This window comes from Hypanus sabinus, chromosome 1, assembly GCF_030144855.1.
Source record: "Hypanus sabinus isolate sHypSab1 chromosome 1, sHypSab1.hap1, whole genome shotgun sequence".
Classification (NCBI taxonomy): Eukaryota; Metazoa; Chordata; class Chondrichthyes; order Myliobatiformes; family Dasyatidae; genus Hypanus; species Hypanus sabinus.
In genome coordinates this window covers 143,947,912-143,969,852 of record NC_082706.1, presented here as the reverse complement: position 1 = coordinate 143,969,852, position 21,941 = coordinate 143,947,912, and the positions used below count along the sequence as shown (strand labels likewise).

At 42.1% G+C, this 21,941-nt stretch overlaps 2 protein-coding genes across 6 annotated transcripts in view; one reads left to right on the top strand and one right to left on the bottom strand.

Annotated features, from left to right (window-relative positions):
- Positions 1 to 21,941, bottom strand: part of LOC132398489 (leucine-rich repeat-containing protein 15-like) — a 146,344-nt gene that overhangs the window by 44,621 nt on the left and 79,782 nt on the right. The gene's annotated exons all lie outside the window — the stretch shown is intronic.
- Positions 1 to 21,941, top strand: part of riok3 (RIO kinase 3 (yeast)) — a 76,731-nt gene that overhangs the window by 41,345 nt on the left and 13,445 nt on the right. For all 3 annotated transcript variants that reach the window (XR_009513668.1, XM_059977991.1, XM_059977977.1), the window contains exons 3-10: positions 2,002 to 2,144; positions 3,207 to 3,314; positions 5,320 to 5,429; positions 5,929 to 6,072; positions 8,613 to 8,740; positions 14,242 to 14,424; positions 17,953 to 18,112; positions 18,547 to 18,627. Coding sequence is in view for 2 of the 3 variants with exons in the window: in XM_059977991.1 (XP_059833974.1) it covers positions 2,002 to 2,144; positions 3,207 to 3,314; positions 5,320 to 5,429; positions 5,929 to 6,072; positions 8,613 to 8,740; positions 14,242 to 14,424; positions 17,953 to 18,112; positions 18,547 to 18,627 (1,057 nt within the window). In the remaining variant the exon portion in view is untranslated. The remainder of the gene's footprint in view (positions 1 to 2,001; positions 2,145 to 3,206; positions 3,315 to 5,319; positions 5,430 to 5,928; positions 6,073 to 8,612; positions 8,741 to 14,241; positions 14,425 to 17,952; positions 18,113 to 18,546; positions 18,628 to 21,941) is intronic.

The window sequence follows — 21,941 nt, the reverse complement described above, 5'->3', positions numbered from 1 at the left end:
TTAATCCTGGGATTTCTGTGAGATGAATTAGGGAAGGTGTAGTCTATTTGTTCCTTTGAACCTACTATGCCATTTGTTGAGATCATGGCTGATTCTTCTCCCCTTCACCTTCCACATGTTCCTTACTTCTCTTCATGTTCAGAAATCCATCGATCTCTGTTAGACTGAACTCAGTGAGTGAATCTCTACTGAATTCAGAGAGAGTATTCCAAAGATTTACCATGATCAGGGTGAAGAAATTTATCTATATAGCTGTAACTCGCTGATCCCTATTTGTAGGTTCTTCTGCCAGGGCAACCATTCCCCCTTCATCCAATTGGTGATAGTTTCAATGAGAGATTCTCTCTTTCACACATGCCTCGTGTACACTAACCTTCCTTATCCTGCAAGCTGCCAACCTAGGAACCAGTTCATTACTCTCCCCCAATGGGCAAGTCTATCCCTTGGTAAACAAACCAAAATTATACAGGTTACTCCGGTGTGTTTTCAGTACGTTATCTTTATCATGTTCTCAAAGCTTCTTATGATAAAGGCCATTGTACTATTTGCCTTTGTAACTCCAACTTCCAGTGAATTGTGTCTAAGTATATGTTCCTTTAAACGTTAACACCTCCCAATAAGCCACCTGTAAACTTCATTCTGCTTTTTTGTTCCATGCACTGAAATGGATGCCTTAATTTTCTACATTATTATTTCCTATATTTACATCTCCCATAGTTTGTACTCACCCCACCGAAGCGCCTCTGCATCCTCCTCACTTTGCACCTGCCCATCTAGTGTTGTCAACAAACAAGGAAAGATGCCATTTGATCGCGTCAGCCAAATCGTTGCTGTAGACTGTAAACAACTGGTCCAAGCTCTGATCTCTGTGGTATCTCACTAGGCACAGCCTGTCCACCTGAGAGAGTTCTGTTTATTCCCACTTGTTTTTGTCATAACCTCTGGAATTACCTTCTTGAATCTCCTCACTTCTCCATCTCTTCAGAATCCTGTTTGAAACCTCTGTATACACGCAAGCTAATTCCATTATTGACTCTTTTGACACTGAAATATTTGATATGTTATTATTCATTAAAGTTCCCACAATTGGCATTGAGTATAAAAGTCTGGAAGTATAAACCTTTAGCACACTTGAAATATTACATTCAGTTCTGGTTGACCCATTACAGGATGGATGTAGAGGTTTGGAGAGGGTGCAGCCTACATCATAGAGTATTGGCTATAAAGACAGCTTGATCAAACCTGGGTTTTCTTTGGAGAATTGGTGGCTGATTCAATGGAGGTTTGTAAAATTGAGAGGCATAGACAGGGGTAGACAGAATCAGGTTAATTATCACTGTCTTATATGACATGAAATGTGTTGTTTTGTGGCTGCAGTGTAGGGCAAGACATAAAAATTACTATAAATTACAAAATAAATGCTACCAAAAAAAACCCAGGAGCAATGAAGTTGTGTTCATGGACCATTCACAATTTTGATGCTCCTGTACCTTTGGCCTAGATGATGAGGGTCTTCCTAAGGCATCACTTCATGATGATGTCCTCGACTACAGTTCTGTCTGTGATGGAGCTGGCTGAGTGTACAACTCTATGTAGCCTCTTGCGATCCAGTCAATTGGAGGCTCTGTACCAGTCTGTGATGTGACCAGTCAGAATGCTCTTCATCGTACATCTGTAGATTGCTTCTCTGTTACTTGAGGGCATACACTTAAAGCGAGAGGGTATCAGTTTTGGAAATGGGCGGGGCAGATTTGTGGGGGGAGCCTAGAATAAGCTGATGTATTAGGAATGTTTTAAAGGCTTTTTAGACGGTCACGTGAACACGTGGGGAATGGAGGGATGGGGATTATGTGCAAGCAGAAAGATTAGTTTAATTCAGCATTGGCTAGGCAGGCCAAAGGGCCTGTTCCTGTGTTGTACTGTTCTGTGTTCTAGTTAAATGTATGTAGCAGGTTGTCAATTTTAGTGGGAGGAAAACACTCAGTTTTGTTGTGTGTGTAGGATTGACACAGCAGCTCTCATTGGAGAAGGCACGGAGACCTCCAGTGACCTCCTCTTGGCACAGATGCTGCAGATGGAATTTGACCGGGAATATGACGCACAGCTTCGCCGAGAAGAAAATAAGTTGAATGGCGACAGCAAAGGTAGACGTCCCAGTATGTTTTCTGTTGTCACCTTGTGTGTCACGTGTACAGCCCTTGATCATGGCAGCTTAACCCCTTTTGAATGATGCAGAGCTCGGAGTCCATCACCCTTGGTTGGCATATTCATTGTTTTGCTCCACAGGAGCCACTTTCTGTAAGTACAGCTGCCTCAACTGTACCTTATGACTTTCATGTCCTTACTGGGTACCATAGTCCACTTTAAAAGTAACGGAACTGGCACTTGCTGCTACATTCTTAACTGATTAATCTTGGTTTTGGGCTGCTAGATCCCAAACCATGAAATTCACTTCCCAATCTTCACTGCCCCCTTTGTCATCTTTAAGACCACTGCTAAAACCTACATTTTTCACCAAGGCTTCTTTAATTGTTAATTGCTTTACTATTGTCACATGCGCTGAGACTTGCTTGCATGTAGTGCACATAAATTGTTCCGTCCACAAGTATGTCGGGGTAGTACAAAGGGAGGGCAAAACAGGATGCAAAATATAATGTTGCAATTACAGGGAATATACCTATAGACAAATTAAGTGCAAGGCCACGGAGGTATGTGGCACAGTTAATTCGTCACATGGTTGTAATGGGGCAGCATAAGCTCATTGGGCCGGAGGGACCTGTTACTGTGTTGTATCTCTGAATAAAATAATAATAAAATATGAGCTTCCAATGTTATATGAAGTTAAATGAAAGTTGGAAGATATAGGACTGCAGGTGCTAAAATCTGGAGCAACATAAAATGCTTATGGAGGGAAATGAGCAGTCAAAGTTTTGTGTTAACATATTTCATCTGGACAAAAGACAGAGGGGAGATAGCTGGTATAAAATATGGAGGGAAGAGGAGGAGCAGAAGCTGCCTACTGACTAACAGAAGGCAAAGTGGATAAATATAAGATTAATTCTCCAGTAAATTGGTATTCTGTTTAAAATTAACAACAGCTACTAAGAGAAATTTGTTCTGAAGTGCATTAACCTTCTTTGTTCCTGTCTGGATTTGTAAGATCAATTACAAATAACTTGGCTTTCTTGTCTTCTGCTTCCATTCAGTTTCCATTTCCTTTGAGAATTACCGAATGGTGCATCCATATGAAGATAGTGAGAGCTCAGAGGATGAAGTTGATTGGCAAGATACAAGGCACGATCCTTATAAGCTCGGTAATGTCCAGTTCTGCACCTGACAGAGTGTACAAAGCTGCTGTAACTTTTTGTACTCTGTAGGTATGAGGTGATTTGATATTAAAGCCCAGGGAGAATGATAAATTGATGCCTCGATTAAGTCCGTGGCAGGAAGAAAAGTGAATTGGTTGGAGGGTCTTTGTACAACAGGATGGATGTTATCTGTGGGGTTCCACAATGCAGAAATGGCAACAGGGATGGCAGTACATTAGAGGATCCTTGCGGGGTATGTCCTCAGAAATTCAGAAGGAGAGGTAGAGAGAGAGAGGTAGCATTATCGTCAATGATTTTCAGGGGGGTGGGGGAGAGAAAGTGATGCAGCAGGTTTTAACATTGTAAATCAGCAAGTGATTTTTTTTGGTCATTTTGGTCTCCCCTCATTGTCTGATACCTCTGCCCCTTTTAGCAGAGTATGTCGGGTGAATGATTAGTTTTGTTGATCATGGTCTCGGGGGCTTTGCTATTGTTTGCTTGATGGGTGGAGGGTGCTGATGCTTTTTGTTGAAGTAAGTGGGGGAGGTGGAGGGTTGACACTTTGCTGCTTGTGTGTGGAGGGGTGAAGCAGAGGGGCTTTGGGGTTCTAACTTTTTTTTACTGTCTCTCATTCTTTGGGGTACTCTTCTGTTTTTGTGGATGTCTGCGAAGAACAAGAATTTCAGGTTGTATATTGTATACATTCTCTGAAACTAAATTGAACTATTGTGCTTATGATGGTAATGGCTGTGTCTTCCTCTTGCGATCCTGTGCATTGGAACATCCATACCAAGCAGTGGTACAACCAGTCAGAAAGGCCTCCACTGGACATCCATCTGTATGCGTACAGTTCTAGTCACCGTGTATCAAGAAACATATGATTGTGTTGGAGAGGGTGCAGGGATGTACACAGTTTTTTCCATGCAGTATAGGGAACTGAGAGATATTATAGAGATGTATAAAATCATTAGGGGACAAAGATAGGGTGAAAACGTACTGTTTTTCTTCCCCAGGGTTGAGGAACTGAGAATTAGGAGGCACAAGTTTAAGATGAGCAGGAAAGATTTAATAGGAATCTGAGGGGTAACGTTCACCCAGAGGGGAGTGGTCACCATATGGAATGAACTGCTAGAAGAAGTGGTTGAATCAGATGTATTAATAGCATTTAAAAAATAGTTAGACCAAGTACATGGATAAAGAAGGTTTAGAAGTACGTGAGGTATCTTGGTCAACATGGGCCAATGCACTGAAGAGACTTTTTCGTATTGGTTTATTGTTCTCACACGTACCAAAATACAGAGGAAAGCTACAGTTCAGATCATTAAACAGTGTATTGAGCTAGAATAAGGTTAACAATAACAATGCAGAATAAAGTGTAAACGTTGACAAAAAAGTGCAGTGCAGGTACATGATAAAGTGCAAGATCGTAACGAAATAGATTGTGAGGCTATGAGTCTAGTTTATTGTACAAGAGTCTGATAACAATAAGATAGAAGCTGTCCTCGAGGCTGCTGATCTGTGCTTTCGGACTTCTTGTACTTGCCTAGTGTGAAGGAAAGAATGAAAGTCCAGAGTGGGTGGGATCTTTGATTGTGCTAGCTGAGTCTATGGAGGGGAGGCTGGTTCCTGTAATGTGCTTAGCTGTGTTCACAACTCTCTGCAGTTTCTTGTGGTCTCAGGCAGAACAGATGCCTTACCAAGCTATTAGCATTCCAGACAGAATGCTTTCTATGTTGCACTGATAAAGATTGTTAAGAGTCAACAGGGATATGCTGAAATTCTTTAGCATCCTGAGGAAGTAGAGGTGTTGATAAGCTGTCTTGACTGTGACATCAGTGTGATTGGACCTGGACAGGATATTGGTGATGTTCACACCTAGAAAGTTGGAGCCCTCAAACCTCTGAACCGCAATACCATTGATGTAGACCAGGAACAGTAGACTGTGCTGTAAACATTTTACGTAAAGTGATTATGATACAGAGCTCCTCAAACATTTTTCCTACATTGGTAGATAAACCTTCAACAAATCCGAGGCGAGGATTTGCAGGAAAGGGGAAAGAGATTACCACCAAACATGATGAGGTGACTTGTGGCAGGAGGAATACAGCTCGAATGGAAAATGTAAGCATGTACATTCTTTTGGTGAAGTGTTACGTCTGATGAATATTTGGGTGGGGAAGGATAAGGTGTTGGTTGGTATAATCATTGATTTGCACATTTCTCATGCCGTGTGATAACCGAGAGATAAACTGGGGGAACACGGCAGCGACAACGCTGACTATAAGCAGTTTATACATTCTCCCCATGACCGCATGGATTTCCTCTCACATTCCAAAGACTTTATGATTAGTAGATTAATTAGTCACATTGGACGGTGCAGGCTTGTTGGACCACAAGGGCCTGTTACTTTACTGCATCTCTAAATAAAATATTGACATTAAGCATGACATGTGGACTATAAAGAACTAATGTAAAAGCTACAGTCACACAAGATTAAGCAGCTGGAATCCTGGGATGGTTTTGTAGAAGAATGTTTCTATTTGTGCTATAGAGTAAGACTGCAATATTGCACTGACATTCAGAGCTCATGTAATGATTGAAAACATGTTTTCCCTTTCAGTTTGCTCCAGAGTTCCAGGTTGGCGATGGAATTGGGATGGACTTGAAACTCTCTAACCGTGTTTTCAATGCTCTAAAGCAGCATTCGTATTCAGAACAGCGCCGTAGTGCCAAGATCCATGAAAAGAAAGAGCACTCCACTTCTGTATGTCTGGCTGTAAATGATTCAGTATGACTGGTGTTTGTTGTAGACTTTTACAGTGTATAAGGCCATTCAGCCTCCTTTTTTTCCACTGGCTCCTTCTTAGAACAATCCCATTAGTCCCCCTCCCTTATTCTTTCCCTGTAGCCCTGCAACTTACTCCTAGAATTCTTTCTGTTCCCTTTTAAAAGCTCCTCTGGAATCTGATCCCACTGCCTTTTCAGGCAACACATTCCTGATAGCAACAACTCCTTTACAAAAAGAAAACTCCTCTGTCATTGTGACTCTTAACTCTGTTTTTCTGGCTCCTGTTTCAGCCAAAAAATTTCAAACTTTGACTCATCAGTCCAGAGCACTTGTTGCCATTGTTCAGCAACCCAGTCCTTGTGTTTTGTGTATAGGTGAATCTCTCGGCTTTGTTTCCACTTCGAAGGAATGGCTTTTTGGCAGCAATTCTTCCATGAAGACTACTTTTGACAAGACTTCTCCAGACTGCAGAGGGGTGTATTTGGGTTCCAGTGGTTTCTGTAAGTTCAGAGCTGATAGCAGTGCTGGACTTTCAATATAGAAGGGACACCAGTTTGATGTATCTCTCGTCTGCTGTGCTCAGTTTTTGTGGCAGACCACTGCGTTTCTGGTCCTCAACCATGCACATTTCTTCGAGCTTCTTCAGAAGATCTTGGACAGCACGTCTTGAAGCTCCTGTCTTTTGTGAAATTTCTATTTGGGAGTTGTGTCTTTTTGCTATGCTCACTCTTGCCATGGTGTAAGCATTGATGATTTGAAGGTTAGCAGTCACATCTGCCACACCTTCACCTTGATCTTCACTCACGTTGATTACTTCTGCACCTGTTTCTATTTAGGTTAATCAGTTTAGTTCATTCAATTCATTATGTCACCTGTTTGTTATCTTTGTTTAACCATGTACGGGGGCTGTATACCTACAAAATAATCAAGTTTTTGTTTGAAAAGTGGTCCATTAATTGTTACTTTCTTTCACGAAACAAACATTTTTCTGTAACATTTAATGTTTTGGAAAATGAATGTTTGGAAATCTAAAACTTGCTCTTTTCTATTGACATACTCATGCAGAAAAGAAACTAATTTATATAAAAATCTGGGGTGGCCAAGACTTTTGTACAGTAGTGTGTGTGTGCGTGCATGCGCGCGTGCGCGTTGTTTAAAAGACCCAAACATAGGAGCTGAATTAGGCCATTTGACTTGTTCAGCCTGCTCTGCCATTCAATCATACCTGATTTATTTTCCATCTCAGTCCACTTCTGCCTTCCTCCCGTTAACTTTGCGTTTATAAATCGAGAATCTATCATTTTAATCTGCTTAAAATATTGTGACTGGCCCCCACAGCCATCTGTGGCAAATAATTCCACAGATTCAACACTCTCTTGCTAAAGAAATTCCTCCTCATCTCGTCTGAAGAAATGTCCTTTCATTCTGAGCCTTTGCCTCTGATCCCTGAGTCTCCAATTATTGAAAGACATTTAGACAGTTTAAAAAAATAAGTTTGGCCAAGTGGAACTAGCTCAGATAGTCAGTTCTGTCAGCCTGGACCTGCTGGGCTGAAGGGCTTGTTTCCATGCTGTATGACTCGAGTGGCTTTTGGGAAAACACTTCTGATAGAACAAGTAGTCACAATATCTTCAGGGCAACCACTGGGTGGTGGCAGGTTGCTGCTGCTGGTTTTCTGTGCCCTGTGGGAGGACAATGGGGACCACAAAGATTTAGTGACCATGTGAATCCATACAATATGGTCCTTAAAGTATCAACATCAAACAGATTTTGGAAATTTGAAATAAAAACTGAAAACGCTGGAAGCATTCAGCAGATCAGGTGGCAACTGTGACGAGACAGTCAACACTATAGGTGAAAGACACCTTATCAGAACTCAGTAATATGTACAGGTAAAGGATCTTTGACCTGAAACATTGACTGTGCTCCTCTTTCCCCAGATATGGCCTGACCTGTGGAGTGCTTCCAGAACGTTGTTTTCATATTAACGTTTTCAGTTCTGCAGCTTGCTGAGTCATTAGCATGCCCTCTTGTTACTACCATTAGGGGTCTTCTTTCCTTCTGCTTCTGATTTCTGAACTGATCATTAACACATCCTCATTATTTTTATTGAATGATTTATGTCTTTCCATTGTACGAGTGCCGCAGAACAAATTTCATGACATACAAGTCAGTAATGTATTCTGATTAAAGTTAACCTTTGATTGACTTTAATTGGAATGTACAAGTCTGGGCTACATTGCAATTAAAGGTCAGAGGCCTGTCTGTATATGAGTTGGAGGTTGGGAAAGGGGCTTGTTTTGCTGCTGTTGTTATACTGAACATTGTGGGTATGCTTTGTTTGCATCGGAATGTGTGACAACACTTGTAGACTGACCCAACGCATCTTTGGGTGTGTTGGTTGTTAACGCAAATGACACATTTCAATGTACGTGTGATGAATAATTCTGAGTCTGAAAGCTTATCTTGAAATCGTTTCTTTGTTTATCTCATGTCATGCTTTGCTGCTAACTCAGGATCAAGCTATGGATTCGAAAACCCGTCTGCTGCTGTTCAAGATGGTGAATTCCGGGGTTCTGGAAAGCATCAATGGCTGCATCAGCACAGGCAAAGAGTCTGTGGTTTTCCACGCTAATGGGGGAAGGTATGCACTAGTCTGTAGAGTAAACCACCATGTTGGGAAAATCTGAACAAAATGTACCTCTTTAGATGTGATTTTGAGGGTTAGGCTGAATGTAGGCATGTGCATCTGGGGGAGGCCAAATCAAAATTAATCCAATGAGGAATTGAGGGGAATTTTCCTTAGGAACAAATGAACTGCTGGCAGTCAGGAAGCATCTGTATAGGGAAATGGACAATTGATGTTTCAGGTTGAGATCCTTCATTCTCTTTCTATGGAGAGTACAAGGAAAGCTGGAGGTACATAGGACGGATGCAACAAAAAGGAACTCAGCTTCTGGGTGGGCGTGAAGGACAGTTTGGGGGAAAGAGTAGTCAATTTGGGTCAAGACTCATTGTAAGGGTCTTTAGGGGAAATAGCTTTGTATAAAGAGGGGGAGAGGCGAGACGGACCAGTAGGTGATAGGTGGACCAAAGAGACATGAATGGTGGTGGGCAAGGAACAGGTGGATTTGGGTGACCAAGGCAGGTTGGTAATAAGGAAAAGTAGAGGAGGAAGGCAAAAGAAAATGCAGCACCAGTTAGGGAAGAGGTGAAGCTGTATAAGCAAACTGCGGTTCAGGGGAAGCTTTTTAAACTCACAAGGTGAAAGAAATAGACAGTAATTTGATGGACTAAGAGGCATCAAATAAAAGGTAAATGCATGAACAATGATTTAAGATGGTGCAGATACATTCATAAGGGGATTACTGGACAGTATGTGTAAGTACATAGCATTCAGTCATGTGCGTGTACACAGACGGTACAGTATTTGTACAAGTGCATGTCTGCACAGATGCAATGAAAAATTGTTGCTGCACAGGTGCAGTGTCAGAGGCACATAGCATTATAAAAGCAGTATTCATAAGAAAATTATAAACAATATTTATAAGAAAGGACACAATTAGAATAAAAAGTCAATTTTAGGGTGATGAAAACCAGAGCCCCAAAGCAAGTTGTGGAGTGGTTGTGGAAATATTGTTAAGTCTACCTGTAAAGTCAGGAATTGAAAGGTGGAGGGTGATGGGACTAATGTCCTGAACTGCGTATATTTGAATGCAAGGAGTACTGTAGGAAAGGCAGATGAGCCTCGGACATCAATCAGCACATAGAATTATGACATTGTAGCTATTAGTTGTAGGAGAGGCAGGACTGGCGGCTCAGAGTTCCGGGGTACTGTTGTTTTAGATGTAATAGGGTGGGAAGGATTAAAGGGGGAGGAGTGGCATTACTTGTCAGGAAAATGTCTTGGCAGTACTCAGGAGAGACTGGAGAGCTCATCTAGTAAGGCTTTATGGGTAGACTATGGAAAAAGAGGTATAACTATATTAATGGGATTATATTATAAACCAACCAACAGTCTATAGGATTTAGTAGAGCAAATTTGTAGAGAGATTGCAGACTGTTGCAAGGAACATAAGGTTGTGATAGGTGATTTTTAACTTTCTGCATATTTACTGGGACTCCCATCTAATAAAAGGGCTGGAGGGGAGAGAGTTTGTTTAAATGTGTTCAGGAAAGTTTTCTGAATCAATATGTAGAAGTCGTGTGTGTGTGTGTGTGTGTGTGTGTGTGTGTGTTAGTGTTAGAGTTAGAGAGATATATACCCTATATCTCCTATTAGGGAATAACACAGGGCAGGTGACAGACGTTGGTGCAGGGGAACACTTTGTATCTAGTGATCATAGTTTCAAAATTAATATGGAAGAGGATAGGTCCGACATTCTAAGTTGGAGTACTTTTGATGGTATTAGCAAGGATCTGGCAAATGTGGATTGGTGCAGGTTGGTTTCTGGCTAAGATGTACTTAGTAAGTGGGAGGCCTTGAAAAGAGTTTGTATGTTCCTGTCAGAATAAAAGGAAAGCGTAACAAGCTTGGGGAGCCTCAATTTTCGAGAGATATTTAGGTCCTGATTAAGAAAAAGGAGGTGCATACCAGATATAAGCAGGCAGGATGAAATAAGGTACTTGAAAAGGATAAGACATGTAAAAAAGAAATGAGGAAGGTTAAAAGAAGACGTGCTCTAGCAGACAAGGTGAAAGAGAATCCTAAGGGCTTCTACAGGTATATTAAGAGCAAAAGGATAATAAGGGACAAAATTGGTCCTCTGCGAGTCAGAGTTGTAATCTATGTGTGGAGCCAAAAGGGGTGGAGATCTTAAATGGATTTTTTTGCATCTGTATTTTCTCAGGGGGAAGGGCACTGGGTGGCAGATGAGAGGCAAAACAGAGGAGGAGGTGTTTGCTGTCTTGAGGCAAATTGAAGTCAGATAAATCCCCAGGCCTGACAATATATCCCGGCATACCCTTTGGGAGGCTAGTGCAGAAATCACAGTGGCCCTAGTCAAGTCAAGTGATATTTGAGACAAAGTGGTCACTGCATCTGAATGCACCACCATCTTGGATTCTGTAGCAGAGATATTTAAAATATCCTTAACCACAGGTGAGGTGCAGGAGAATTGGAGAATAGCAATTGCCATTTCGTTGTTTAAGAAAAGCTCTAAGAATAAGCCAATAAGTTATAGGCTGGTGAGTCTGACATCAGTAGTAGGAAAGTTATTGGAAGGTGTTCTAAGGGACCAGATACATCAGTATTTGGATAGACAAGGACTGATTACAGATAATCAGCATGATTTTGTGTGTGTTGTCTAACTAATTTTAGAGTTTTTTAAGGAAGTTACCAGGTAAATTGTTGAAGGCAAGCCAGTGGATGTTGTCTATGTGGACTTTAGCAAGGCCTTTGACAAGATTCTACATGGGAGCTTGGTCAGCAACACATACAAGAGGAACTCAGCAGGCCAGGCAGTATCTATGCAAAACAGTAAGCAATTAGTGTTTGGGCAGAGGTGCAGTGTGTGTTGCTTTGGATTTCCAGCATCTGTAAGTTTCCTCACATTTTGGAGGTTAAGAAGGTCCATTGGTCCATTTGGTTGGCATTCAAGATGAGGTAGTAAATTGGATTAGACATTGGCTTTGTGGAAGAAGCCAGAGAGTGGTAGTAGATGGTTGCCTCTCTGACTGGAGGCCAGTGACTAGTGGGGGGTTGCAGTGATCAGTGCTGGGTCCAGTTTGCTTTGTCATTTATATCAACAATCTGGATGATAATGTAAACTGGATCAGCTGATTTGCAGATGATACTAAAATTGGGGGTGTAGTGGTCTGTGAGGAAGACTATTAAAATCTGTGGCGAGATCTAGACCAGCTGGTGAAATGGGCTGAAAAATAGGAGGTGGAATTTCATGGAGACAAGTGTGTGGCTTTACACTTTGGGAGGACCAACCAGGGTGGGTCTTACACAGTGAAGTGTAGGGCACTGAGGAGTGCGGTAGAACAGAGGGATCCAGGAATACAGATCCATAATTCCTTGTACGTGGCATCACAGGTAGATAATAGAGCCTTTTGGCACAATGGCCTTCATAAATCAATGTATTGAGTACAGAAGTTGGGAATTTGTATAGAAATTGAATTGACTATTTCTTACATCCTTCACATACATGAGGAATAAAAATCATTATGTTACGTCTCTATCTAAATATGCAATCAAAGTAATATAATAATTTACAATAGAGTATAATTAATGTAAGATAGAAATACACTCAAATCAACATGAGTTAATCAGTCTGATGGCCTGCTGGAAGAAGCTGGCCTGGAGCCTGGTAGTCCTGGCTTTTATGCTGCGGTACAGTTTCCAGGATGGTAGCAGCTGGAATAGATTCTAGTGGGGTAACTTGGGTCCCCAGTGATCCTTTGGGCCGTTTTCTCAAACCTGTCTTTGTAAATGTCCTGAATCATGGGAAGTTCACAACTACAGATGCACCACTCTCTGCAGAATCCTGCGATTAAGGGAGGTATAGTTCCCATACCAGGTAGTGATGCAGCCAGTCAGGATGCTCTCAGTTGTGCCCCTGTAGAAAGTCTTCAACCGTCTGAGGTGAAAGAAGCGTCGTTGTGCCTTTTTCACCACACAGCTAGTGTGTACAAACCACGTGAGGTCCTTGGTGATGTGGATTCTGAGGAACTTAAAGCTGTTTACCCTCTCAATCCCAGATCCATTAATGTCAATAGGGGTTAGTCTGTCTCCTTTTCTCCTGTAATGCACAACTAGCTCCTTTATGTTTTTGCAACATTGAGGGAGAAATTGTTTTCTTGATACCACTGTGTCAGAGAGATGACACAGTGTATAAATAGTTTAGGATATTGCTGAGGCCTAATTTGGAGTATTGTGCGCAGTTTTGGTCACCTGTCTATGGGAAAGATGTAAGTAAGATTGAAAGAGTACAAAGAAAATTTACAAGGATGTTCTGGGACTTCAGGACCTAGTGCTAGGGAAAGTTGAATAAGTAGTAAGTTTATTCCCATGAACGTCGATATTGAGGGGTAATTTGATAGAGGTATACAAAATTAGGATGGGTATAGTTGAGGTAAACGCAAGAGGCTTTTTTCACTGAAGTTGGATGAGACTGGAACTAGAGATCATGGATTAAGGGTGAAAGGTGAAATGTTTAAGGGTAATATGAGGAGGATCTTTTGCACTCAGAGGGTAGTGAAAGTGTGGAACAAGCTGGCAGTGCAAGTGGTGGATCTGGACTCAATTTCAACATTTAAATTAAATTTGGGTAGGCACATGGATGGGAGGGCCATGGAGGGCTATGGTCTGGGTGCAGGTTGATGGGACTAGGCAGATTAATGGTTTGACATAGATTAGGTGGGCCGAAGGGCATGTTTCTCTGCTGTGGTGTTCTATGACTTTAGTACAAGGACTAAAGTCTCATAGTGTTGCTAAGCTTTAGTAACAGGGTTTTGTGCCAGTTGGTTCAAGAACTAAATGGTTGAAGGGAAGTTGCTGTTGTTGAACTTGGTGGTGTTGGTCTTCAGATTTTGCCTCCTGTGGATGGTAGCTGCAAGAAGGTGGTATAGCCCTTTTGTGGGGAACTTTGATAGATGTAGCCTTCTTGAGGCAGTGCCGCTTGTATGGTGGGGACGGATGTGCCAGTTATGTATTGGGCTGAGTTTTTCTGCAGCTTTGTGTTTCTGTGCATTCGATTTGCGATAATAATGGATTGTTTCTACGTTGTGCAGTCTGTGGAATAGAAGGAGCTGATAAGGTGTTTTCGTCTTCATGTTCAGTAAACAAGAAGTTGTTCTTTAACCTCTGCAGCTTTTGTAAATTTGGGTGAATGTTGGTCATTGCATAACCTGGTAGCACTTAATCTGAAAACCCGTAGAGATGTAAGCTACTTCTGTAACAGTAACATTTCCTGACAGCTGATGGCATGGAATTTTATCTGAACTGTACCTCCATGTTCACCACCTTCATTTTCTGGGCAAGCTCCACATTCTTTTTGCTCCCTGTATTAAAAAGAAAATTCCCCCTTCATTTCTCATTAGATTCATCATTTACCCCTCAAATTCTTTGTCTTTCTTATTTAATGTTGAAGTCAATATTTTCCAAAATTCATCACTACTTGTTGGTTTCTCCCTTCACAGCCTGGGTGATCAAATGGTTCCCACAGAGTGTGCCATCAAAGTTTTTAAGACAACTCTCAATGAATTCAAAAATCGGGACAAGTACATCAAGGATGATTACAGGTTCAAAGACCGCTTCAGCAAGCTGAATCCTCGTAAGATAATCCGCATGTGGGCAGAGAAGGAAATGCACAACTTGACCAGGTACAAAAGTTGGGTGTCGTATCACAGTGACAACACTTGAAGCATCTTGATAGGTCATGAATGATTAGGGAGTGGAGAGAGAATTAATGCAATGGGATAGAAAGATAGGCATAATGGTCAGCCTAGACCGGTGGGTTGAATGACTTTTTCAGTGCAGTAATCTCTACATTAGGCCAGTGGCCCAGATTTCACCACTCAACTCGTCTGGCTAATCAACCTAATCTGCATGTCTTTGGGATGTGGCAGGAAACCAGAGGAAACCCACGTGATTTTAGGGTGAATGTGCAAACTCCATAGACAGTGGGGGCAGCCCATAAGTGTTGCCATGCTTCCAGTGCCAACATACCATGCCTACAACGTACTAACCCTTGCCAACCTATATGTGGGAGGAAACTGGGAGCACCCGAAGGAAACCAATATACTGTAGTTACAAGGAAAACATACAAATTCCTTGCAGGCACAGTTGGAATTGAATGCAGATTGTTGGCACTGCTACTGTGTCAGTGTAGATGTGGTGGCTTTTATAACTCTACTAGCTCTCAATGATTTGAATGAAAGACTCTGCATACTTGTTTGATAAAGTCTGTTCCATCCTGTAACTAGGGGCACTTATTTCAAGGAGCTGGGGGCAGTCCCAGGGCTTACTGTGGCTTGTACAGCTGTCTCACTGCATTTTTTAAAAAAGTTTTGGTCATTGAGTCACAGAAAACTACAGCACAGAAACGGGCCTTTTGGCCCATCCTGTCCATGCTGAATCATTTAAACTACCTAGTCCCATTGACTTGCACCCAGAATATAGCTCTCCATATGTCTCCTCCCATCCTTGTACTATGATGAAATGGCAGAGCAGATTTGATAGGCCAAATGGCCTAATTTTGCTCCAATATCTTATGGTGTTAAGCTGAAACCTACTCCCAACAACCTGCACCTTGACGGTAGCCCGCCATATCCCTGCTATCCACATACTTATCCAAACTTCTCTCAAACATTGAAATTGAGCTCTTATGCACCAATTGCACTGGCAGCTCATTCTACATTTCCATGACCCTTTGAGTGAAGAGGTTTCCCCTCATGTTACCCTTAAACTTTTCACCTTTCACTCTTAAGCCATGACCTCCCACCCAACCCCAGTGGAGAAAGCCTGCTTGCTTTTACCCTATTGATACCCTTCATAATTTTGTATACCTTCATCAAATCACCGCTCAATCTTTTACTTACCAGTGAATAAAGTTCGAACCTAGTCAATCTTTCCATATAACTCATTCTCCAGTTCCAACAACAGCCTTGTAAGTTTTCACTGTGCTCTTTCAATTGTATTTACATCTTTGCTGCAGGTGACCAAAACTGCACACAATACTCCAAATTAGACCTCGCTAAAGTCTTATACAACTTAAACATAACATCCCAACTCCTTTACTGAATACTTTGATCTATGAAGTATTGTGAATTTTCTATCCAGACTACCTCAATATTATCAAAATCTTGCCATGCTTTCTCATCTGTGAATCCTCTTCCCCCGATGGGGACCCAATAAGTTTGAGGATGTTCACACTGTACAACAGTCTGGTTTACCCTGTATTCCTTCTAGTTTTGCTGAGCAAGCACAGGTAAAATCAGCCTTTCAGTGGGTCATGTAAAGATGCCACAATGTTAACTTGGTATATATGGGTCAGCGGTGAGAATTGAACCCCTACTGCTGGTGCTGTAAAGCTTTATGCTAGCTGCCATGCTACTGTGATACCTATGATACGAGAAGGAAATGTATTTACAAAGGACACGATACAAGTGGCGAACAGGCCGAAATTGAATGAGAAGATGAAAGAACTCTTCATCATCATTGGAAAAGTTAGTGATACTAAAAACAAATAAATCCCCTGACCTGGTGACCTGCATCTTAAGATGGCTATGGAGATAATGGAGGTGATAGTTGTAACCAGAGGGTAGTGGATTTAGACTTCCCTACCCAAAAGGCTGTGGAAACTAAGCTATTAAAGTATATTGGGAAATTGGTTTATTATTGTCACATATGCCGAAGTGCAGTGAAAAACTTTGCTGCCTTCATGCAAGTCAATTCATCACATCAGTGCATCGAGGTAGAATGAGGGAAAACCATAACAGAATGCAGAATTGGAGTGTTACAGTTACAGAGGAAGTGCAGTGCAGACAGACAATGATGTGCCTGGCCATAACGAAGTGTATTGTTAGGTCAAGAGTCCATCGTTTCATTCCAAGGGACTGTTCAGTAGTCTTAGTGGGATAGAAGCTGTCCTTGACCCTGGTGGTACAATCGACCTTCACTAATCTGACTACCTGTAATGCGGTTCCTTCGATAATCTGGCACTGATTTCAAATTTTCTGCGCAACTGTAATTTTCAACTTTCCTGGGCCACCGTACGCATTGTTTTGGTTGCGCTAGATCTGTTCACGTGTTGGCACACTCTTGTAAGCACAGACAGGTGATTCCTGCTTGTTTTCCTGCATTTATTAATATCATTTGCATGAGGCACGGCCGCCGGCACTCACTTGTCTCACCCGCCAAAGGCAGGGGAGTTGGTGTGCACTGGGTCAGTCTGCCTTCTCACCTGCCTGCCGGCAGTCGCACACTGCCCTCCGGCATTGCCTGGCCGGTGCTCCGTTCTCTTCTGCCGATGACCTCAGATCAGACGTGGTGACCCGCTGAACTTAAGCATATTACTAAGCAGAGGAAAAGAAACTAATGAGGATTCCCTCAGTAACTGCAAGTGAAGAGGGAAGGGTCCAGCACTGAATCCCTGGCCACTTGGCGGTTGCGTGAAAGGTGGCTTATAGAAGACCTCCTTTCTCCAACTTCTGCTTCTGCTCACCCAGATGTGCTGCCACCAACATCGATGGTTCTTGAAAAAACTGTTGTGTCAGTTTCAGCACCAGTTCCTGATGCTTCACTCATTTTTCAAGATGAAGATGTTGATGATCCTGACAACTCCACACTTGCAATCATGTAACTTCGTCTGAAGGTATATTAAGCGTCTCACTTTAGAAGTGGATGTGTTCAGCTGTTCTGTACATTCCTGTACATTTACCTGTACCCTTTATTTTATATGTGCCTGTACAGTATATTACTTTATTAAAATTTCACTTGCTACTCATTTAATATTTCTGTTTCATTATTACTTAACTTGTACTGATTTACACGATATTTTAAAGGTACGATGAGGCGGTTAGCTATTGCTTAATGTGATCCTTCTGTAATTCGGCATTTTCACTGATCCGACACTCCACTGGTCCCAGTACAGGTTGACCTGTATATGCTTTAGGCTTTTGTATATTCTGTCCAGTGGGAAGATGTGAAAGCACATACCAACAGAAAATCCAAGACAACTTGTTTGTGGTTATGAAGCAGTCAAGGGATATTGGGTTTGTGAAGGAAAGTGGGGTTGGGGGTGAAAGATCAGTCCTGGGACTGAATTGAGGGTCTGTGGCTAATAAACCCTTTTTGTCTCTCCATGTAAATGCAAATGGTACAATTGGATGCCTGATTTCTCTCCGCAGGATGCATAAAGTTGGGATTCCCTGTCCAGAGGTGGTTCTTCTCAAGAAGCACATCCTGGTGATGTCATTCATTGGCCAGGATCACGTGGCAGCTCCCAAACTGAAAGATGTTCAGCTTAACAATGAAGACATGAAGCGAGCCTATCACCAGGTCTTGCATGTAAGCTACTGTTCTTTCTGCACAAGCTCTATTCGCAAGGATATTCTTTAGTTAGAGGGTGGTGAATCTATGGAATTCATTGCCACTGACAGTTGCAGAGGCCAAATGACTGGGTATATTTAAAGTGAAAGTTGATAGGTACTTAAGGGTGTCAAAGTTATGGGTAGAAGGCAGGAGAATGGGGTTGAGAGGGAAAATAAATTGGCCATGATCAAATGGTAGAGCAGACTTGACTGGCCAAATGGCCTAATTCTGTTCCTGTGTCTTATAGATATGAAAATGCTCCACTGTAATGTATTTCTGGGGCTCCCTTAAACATAATCGAAAAGAATTAATAATGCCTCTGTGGTTCTGAAGGTTTCAAGGGAATTTTTGAGTTCAGCTTATTCTGTTGTTGGAAAGAGTGTTGTCTAAAGGCCTGCCTTATTTTACAGATAATGCAACAGCTGTACACCGAATGCAAATTGGTTCATGCTGACCTGAGCGCCTACAACATGTTGTGGCACGTGGGGAAGGTAAGCATATGTGTCTTGGAGTCAGGATGGAAACAGGCCCACCAGGTCTGTGCTGACCAGCAGCTTGTGTGTGGTGTGCAAGAAAGATCTGAGGTTTTACTGTCAGTTAAGTGATGAGAGCTGGTTTATTGGGAACTTGATTTAAATAAATGAAACTCTGCATATTTCAACCAAATTGGATGCATTTTGGGGAGAAGAATGTCAATGTGTTGCCACTTTTCTATAATTACAGATGTTATTACAGCTTACAGAAATTGCATGCTTATAACTTCATTTGATCTGGAAAATAATTAGCTGAAACAGGTTTCATGCAGGGTAGAGAGGGAGGGAGTGTCTAGAAGAGTAGAAACAAAGTTTTAAAATAAAAGCCTGAAAGCTTGTATCACCAGGCTCAAGGCCATCTTCTATTACACTGTTAGAAGACTGGTGAATTGTCCCTTAATATGGTAAGGTGGGCTCTTATCCTCATAATATACCTTATGGCCTTTCACCTTATTGAGTATCTGCACTGCACTTTTGCTGTAACTGTAACACTTTATTCTGCACTCTGTTATTGTTTTCCCTTATAATACACCAATGCACTATTGTAATTAATTAATTAATCTGTATAAGAGATAAGCCAAACAGTTTTTCATAGTACCTTGTTATATGTGACAATAATAAACTAATTTCTCAAAATGGATGAATGTGAAAGATAGTAAGGATGGACTCATTGGGTGCATAGGAGGTGCAAATGGGAACTGCAGAATCTGTACATGAAGTTGAGTCTGGAAGGATGCTGCATTTAGTTGTAAGACTAGGACCTGAAGACATTAGATCAGTAGCGGTGGCAGAAGTTCAAGGTCTCCAATATGGGAGATGTTTTGCATTGTAGCCCTAACCTGTGATGAGTCCCCAATGGAAGAGAGGCCACTTTAGAAACATAGAAAACCTACAGCACAATACAGGCACTTGGGCCCACAAAGTTGTGCCGAACATGTCCCTACCTTAGAAATTACTAGGCTTACCCATAGCCCTCTATTTTACTAAGCTTCATGTACCTATCTAAAGGCCTCTTAAAAAACCCTATTGTATCTGCCTCCACCACTGTTGCCAGCAGCCAATTCCACACACTTACCACTCTCTGGTTAAAAAACTTAACCCTGATCTCTCCTCTGTACCTACTCCCCAGTAGTTGGTAGTTTTATTATTGTCACGTTTACCAAGGTATAGTACAAGACTGTTTTGCATGCCATCCACTCATTGCATCAATACATTGAAGTAGAACAAGTTAAAACAATAACAATGCAGAATAAAGTGTACAAATACAGGGAAAGTGCAGTACAGGTAGACAATAAGGTGCAAGGGTCATGATAAGATAGATTGTGAGGTCAAGAGTCCATCTTGGGGACCATTCAATAGTTCTATAACAGTGGGATAGAAGCTGTCCTTGACCCTGGTGGTATGTAATTACAGGTTTTGTGCCTTCTGCTGGAAGAGAAAATGTCTTTGAGAGGTCTTTGATTATGTTGACTGCTTTACTGAGACAGTGAGAAGTGTAGATAGTCCATGGAGGGGAGGTTGGTTTCCATGATGTGCTGAACTGCGTCCACACCTGCATCATGGCCCTTGTGCCTTATTGTCTAGCTGCACTGCACTTTCTCTGTAACTCTGCATTCTGATATGTTTTAACATTTTCTTGTTGTCATGGCAAAGTAGTTGCCATACCAAGCTGTTATGCATCTAGGTAGGACACTTTCTATAGTGTATCAATACAAATTGGTGGAGGTCTTGAGGGACATGTGAATTTCCTTAACCTTCTAAGGACATAGAGGAGTTGGTGTGCTTTCATAGCCATAAAGTAAAAGTGGTTGAACTAGGACAACATGAGGAAATCTGCAGATGCTGGAAACTCAAGCAACACACCAACAAAATGCTGGTGGAACACAGCAGGCCAGGCAGCATCTATACGGAGAAGCACTGTTAGCGTTTTGGGCCGAGACCCTTCGTCAGGACTAACTGAAAGGAAAGATAGTAAGACATTTGAAAGTAGGAGGGGGTAGGGAAAATGTGAAATGATAGAAGACCGGAGGGCGTGGGGTGAAGCTGAGAGCCGGAAAGGTGATTGGCAGAAGGGATACAGAGCTGGAGAAAGGAAAGGATCATGGGATGGGAGGGCTAGGGAGAAAGAAAGGGGGAGGGGAGCACCAGAGGGAGATTAAGAACAGGCAAAGTGATGGGCAGAAAGAGAGAAAAAAAAGGAGAGGGGAAAAAACTTTAATCAGGAATGGGGTAAGAAGGGGAGGAGGGGCATTAATGGAAGTTAGAGAAGTCAATGTTCATGCCATCAGGTTGGAGGCTACCCATTCTGATATGTCTACACATTTTACTTCCAGGTCCCATTCCCATTCTGATATGTCTATCCATGGCCTCCTCTATTGTCAAGATGAAGCCACACTCGGGTTGGAGGAACAACACCTTATATACCGGCTGGGTAGCCTCCAACCTGATGGCATGAACACTGACTTCTCTAACTTCCGTTAATGCCCCTCCTCCCCTTCTTACCCCATCCCTGATATATTTAGTTGTTTGTTTTCTTCTCTCTCTCTGCCCATCACTCTGCCTGTTCTCCATCTCCCTCTGGTGCTCCCCTCCCCCGTTATTTCTCCCTAGGCCTCCCATCCCATGATCCTTTCCTTTGTCCAGCTCTGTATCACTTTCACCAATCACCTTTCCGGCTGTCAGCTTCACCCCACCCCCTCCGGTCTTCTTCTATCATTTTGCATTTCCCCCTCCCCCTCCTACTTTCAAATCTCTTACTATCTTTCCTTTCAGTTAGTCCTGACGAAGGGTCTCGGCCATCAATAGTGCTTCTCTCTATAGATGCTGCCTGGCCTGCTGCGTTCCACCAGCATTTTGTGTGTGTTGCTTAAACTAGGACAGACTATTAGTAATGTTTACACCAAGGAACTTGGCAGTTTTCAAGCAAGCAAAAATATTGTTGAAATGCAATGATAAGGGTTATTATTAGAGAATATGATTTGGTTACAGGGTTTTCATCCAGAAATGAGTTTGAATTCCATTCTAGCAAGTAGGAAATTTAACAAAGTAAATAAATCAAATTTAAAATGAAAAGTGTTAATGTTAACTGCAAAACTACTGGATTATCATAAGGACCCATTCTAATCTTTGGGTTTTGCGACCTGCTATCCATAGATAGTCTGTCCTCCTGCATGTGAATCCATACCCACCGTCTTTGTGATGGCTCATGACTGTTCTCTGGACCCACAATGAGAACCGTCCCTCTGCCCACTGTCCTGCATGACCCTCCACCC